The sequence below is a fragment of the Impatiens glandulifera genome, chromosome 4 (assembly GCF_907164915.1).
Source record: "Impatiens glandulifera chromosome 4, dImpGla2.1, whole genome shotgun sequence".
Classification (NCBI taxonomy): Eukaryota; Viridiplantae; Streptophyta; class Magnoliopsida; order Ericales; family Balsaminaceae; genus Impatiens; species Impatiens glandulifera.
The window spans coordinates 47,202,058-47,207,215 of NC_061865.1; the positions used below are offsets into that span (position 1 = coordinate 47,202,058).

The 5,158-nt window shown below is 32.3% G+C and overlaps 1 protein-coding gene across 1 annotated transcript; it reads left to right on the forward strand.

The window, feature by feature from the left end:
- Positions 1 to 381: 381 nt before the first annotated feature.
- Positions 382 to 2,147, forward strand: LOC124935250 (glucan endo-1,3-beta-glucosidase-like). Its single transcript, XM_047475695.1, has 2 exons — positions 382 to 828; positions 1,542 to 2,147. Exons 1-2 carry the CDS (start codon positions 382 to 384, stop codon positions 2,145 to 2,147), a joined length of 1,053 nt encoding a protein of 350 aa, XP_047331651.1.
- Positions 2,148 to 5,158: the final 3,011 nt, after the last annotated feature.

A 5,158-nucleotide genomic window follows, 5' to 3' on the forward strand; every position in this document is an offset into this window, starting at 1 on the left:
TTAATGACACAATTTTCTAAGATTACGGCGGATTATGTTCACCAAGAAATGACCCGAATTTCTCTCTTGGTTTGGTTTATTTGAGATAGATATTTTAATCATAATCAAAGATTTTGTTTTCTTGAATCTCATTTCTTTTTATGAAATTATAAATTATAACACTAAATAACTTTTAAAAAAATTGAACCACTAAATAACCGGCATAACAAGAACCCAATAATAATTGTACATGTATTCCATAAAATAAAAATGCAACCAACTAGAATAATTTAAACATTAAGAGTTAAATTTGCACAAGTTGAGGTCCATTTTAAAAACAAATCCTCACACTATTCATTAATACAAAAGAAAAAAGAAAAGATTTCAAGATCAAACAAACAAATGGAATTCTCAATAAGAAAACTTTCTCTCCTCTTCCTCTTCCACCATTTCGCCATCGTCAATTCCATCGGCGTCAACTATGGAGTATGGGGCGACAACCTCCCGCCGCCGGAGCAAGTCGCCCAATTCATCCGTACCCGAACCACAATCGATCGGGTCAAAATCTATGATACGGATCCAAATATTATCCGGGCCTTCGCTTACACGGGTATCCTTCTAACCGTTACCATCCCTAACAACGACATTCCTTATCTAGCCGATATACAAGCTGCCCGATGGTGGGTCAGGACCCATATCCTACCGTTTTATCCGGATACCAAGATCCGATTCATTTGCGTAGGAAATGAAATTCTTCGTTGGGGAGATGAGAATATGATAGCTAATCTCTTACCCACCATGCAATCCATCCACGCAGCCCTAGTTCTTGAATACCTTGCAGAAATCAAGGTTCGATAAATCATATTATATACTTTTTATTTTATTTTATTTTACTTTATTTGTATTACATATTGTTTTTCTAAACCACAAATTGATTTACTTGTGATTTCTTTTTTTAAATCTTGTAAATTATAATGTTAAAGATTATTTTGTATGGAAAACATAATAAATGTTTGAGAATGTTCGGTTTAGGTTATTTAAATAAATCTTGATATCTTAAAAAGTATGAATAAATAATAATAAAATATTATTTTTATTGTAGAGATTATTTTAATATTTTAATTAATGAATTAAATGTTTAGAGAAGGAATGAAATGATATTTGATAACTAATTGAACAAAGCATAAGATTTTCATATTAAAATCATTTCGCATACTTGTGTATCAAATTGCGTATAAAAACGGTATTTTAATTGTTAATCTCAAACCTAGTTTAAAATCTGATTATTTGAGTAATTAATTATAATTATTTAAATAATTTTGTTGGTTTTGAGTTATAGAAAAAGTAAGTTATATATTGTTTTTAAATAATACTTGAATAAATATATTTTTATTAATAATTTAAATAAGTGATTGATGAGTAATATAATATGATATTCTAATTGTTTAAGATTATTTTCAAATAAACTAAAATGAAGAAAATTTAGATAAAAGATCTAATTTGAATTTTAAAGAAGATATTTTGATGAAAAAAGTATTGACATTTGATTATTTGTTCTTTAGGTTACCACACCTCATTCCCTAAACATCTTAGCCAGCTCTAGCCCACCAAGCGCAGCCACTTTCCAACCCCAATGGGAACAGTCTATTATAGCTCCAATGCTGCATTTCCATCAACAAACCCGATCTCCATTCATGGTCAACCCGTACCCATATTTTTCATGGAGCCCCAACACGACCCGATTCACACTTTTTCTCTCCAACCCCGGTTCCTTCGACCCGTTAACTGGTAAAATGTATTACAACATTTACGACACTCTTTTAGACGCGGTATACTCAGCAATGAAGAGATTGGGCTACGGAGGAGTCGCGATAGCGGTTGGGGAAGTTGGTTGGCCTTCGTATGGTGGGCCCGCCTTATGGCAGTGCAGCCCCGAGAATGCTAGGTGGCATAATATGAACGTTATGAAGGGTAAGGTAATCGGAGTAGGTACGCCCTTGATGCCCGGGAGGAGATTCGAGACTTATTTGTTTGCGTTGTTTAATGAGAATAAGAAGCCGGGTGATGAGGATGAACGGAATTTTGGGCTCTTTAGACCGGATTTTTCGAGTGTTTATGATATCGGAATTATGCGCGGTTTTGAAAAAGAATCAAGCGAGATCTTATGATTTGATTGTGTCCTGCATGTTAAAAACTTGTTGTTTTACATTATGTGAATACGAGGAATTAAGCTCTTTGAATGTATTTGTTTTTGTTTTTAGGTGTAGAATTGGAACAAATTAAATGAGTATATGAAAATATGTTAGAAAAGGTTTACATTGAAAAACTCTTTAATTATTTATTATATACGTCAATCAATTCATATTATTAATAGCAACTAAAGGATAACAAATACATTGTGTTTAAGTTATTTATGTTAATCAGTTCATATTATTAATCTCTTAGAATATGTTAAATTAAATAGGTCTCTAACGGTTTTGGTGAATAAGTTGAAAAATAATATATAAAATTGAGCTATTCAACTAATTATTAAACAAACTCAACAATAACAGTTCAAATTAGTTCTACACTATGAAATTTGTTGGGATATCAGGGATAAAATATCTCTTAATGTAAGAACGACAACAACATCGAACAATTGCGAAAACAAAAGAAATCAACTAAAAAATGTAAACCGATTTATAGTGGTTCTGTCGAAACAAGCCTACATTCACTTTCAAAGTACAAGAGACTCTTAACTATATTACCAAGAATGTTACAGGAGTATTACAATGATTCTCTCACAATTAAAGCTCACACACAACTCACAAAAAAGCGATGCTCTCAAGGTAAAGACTTTGCTTTCTAAAGTGTTCAGCTACACCTTTAAATAAGACACAACTAGGTCAATATCAATATATGTACATAACTCTTCAAGAGTCTCTAAAATATTCTCACCATATATTCCTAATTGTATTTTCATAACATAATATCTAATTTCCTTTTGTGTTAATCTTATTTTCTAATATCAAGATTAACACTAAAAGATGTAGTTTCATTTTGTTAAATATATACTCTCTCTTTGTACCAAGATTGTGTACCATAAATATACCATAATTGTAATATTGTAAATTCATTCTCAACACTCTACTTTGATTTATAAAGTATCTCCCTCTTGTCTTCTATTATTTGCTTTGTAAACAAACAAAGTCTCCATAGCTCCCAAATCCAAAAACTTCCAGTACATCAACAACATTGTCACATTCTTAATAGCAAATTATCTTTGCTCGATTATGCTCCTCTCGATGTACAACCCCACATTAAACTTTAACGTGGAAAACCTCTTCGAAAAGAGTAAAACCACGGGACCCTTAGGCCACTTAAATTATCCACTATATTACATATAATGGGTTACATGATGTTTTTGCAAATTAAGATTTACGATAACCGATTGCATAAACCTTCAAAAACAACATCATCGTCAAATATGGTACATACATATACAAATTTATCTTCATCAATGGTGGAAATACCTAAACCTTGGTATTTAAGGAGAGAAAAGAAAGTAGTTGAATAAAAATAATTTTTTACTTCCTAACACCTTCCCGTTGTTGGGTTTTGCACCAACAAAACCACATATCTTTTTAAAAATAAAACATGTGACAAATTAGTTCCAAAATCGTCTATGACGAATAAATAATTTACCAAAACTGAAATAACACAAAACAATAATATACTAGTCGTGGTTTAGTCAAAATCGACCTACGTCCACGGAAGAGAAAAGTTTGACTAAATTAAAAAATGTCAATAATAGAAACTTACATACCCAACTCTCAAATGAAAGAAGTGATTTCCTATTAATGATTGAGATACTCCACAATAAAAAATTCTCCCAACCTCTCTCTAGATCAGCCAAAGAACAAAAAGTATTAAAAAAAACCCTAGATCTACTCACTCTCTCTACACTTTATAGTGTCTTAAGATAAAAATACCAAAAAATATATGTATACTCCTAAACCATTTTTATAGTAGAAAACCCTTAACCATTTACTTACCCGGAAGTTAAGACTTGACCGCAATGGCAAGGAACACCTCAACAATTCTCTCCCTTCCGAGCCATAGGAGAATGTTGCTATAAATATTCATCATCATGACGCCCCTGCCAGTACCCTTCCGGATTTGACACAACATATCTCATGCTTGCCTATTGGAAAACCTTTGCATTATATTTGACTCATTCTCATCCGTATGCACTTTCTCCAAATATAACTCCTTCTTCTCGAACACTTTACGAATCCAATGGTACCTTCTTTTGATGTGTTTTGAACGTGAATACAAACTTGGATTCTTTCTCACGTGTATAACCCTTTGTGAGTCATTAAACACCACAAACCTATCTTGTGCTACACATGTTTCCTTCAATAATTCCTTCATACATATCATTTTCTTAAAACATTCCATAATGATAATTTATTCAATTTCTGTAGTAGACAATGCAACACATTTCTGTAGACGAGACTGCCATGAACAAAAAGTATTAAAAAAACCCCTAAATCTACTCACTCTCTCTACACTTTACAGTGTCTTAAGATAAAAATACCAAAAAATATATTTATACTCCTAAACCATTTTTATAGTAGAAAACCCTTAACCATTTACTTACCCGGAAGTTAAAACTCGACCGCAATGACAAGGAACACCTCAACAATTCTCTCCCTTCCGAGCCATAGGAGAATGTTACTATAAATATTCATCATCATGACGCCCCTACCAGTACCCTTCCGGATTTGACACAACATATCTCATGCTTGCCTATTAGAAAGCCTTTGTATTATATTTGACTCATTCTCATCCGTATGCACTTTCTCCAAATATAACTCCTTCTTCTCGGACACTTTACAAATCCAATGGTACCTTCTTTTGATGTGTTTTGAACGTGAATACAAACTTGGATTCTTTCTCACATGTATAACCCTTTGTGAGTCATTAAACACCACAAATCTATCTTGTTCTACACATGTTTCCTTCAATAATTCCTTCATACATCTCATTTTCTTAAAACATTCCATAATGATAATTTATTCAACTTCTGTAGTAGACAATGCAACACATTTCTATAGACAAGACTGCCATGAACAAAAAGTATTAAAAAAAACCCTAGATCTACTCACTCTCTCTACACTTTACAACTTTACAGTGT

What these genes read in the sequence shown, in the direction of transcription:
- LOC124935250 (XM_047475695.1), top strand. Translation starts at nt 382, where the DNA reads ATGGAATTCTCAATAAGAAAACTTTCTCTCCTCTTCCTCTTCCACCAT. An exon ending in AATACCTTGCAGAAATCAAG is followed by an intron (nt 829 to 1,541) that starts GTTCGATAAATC and finishes TTTGTTCTTTAG; the next exon opens with GTTACCACACCTCATTCCCT.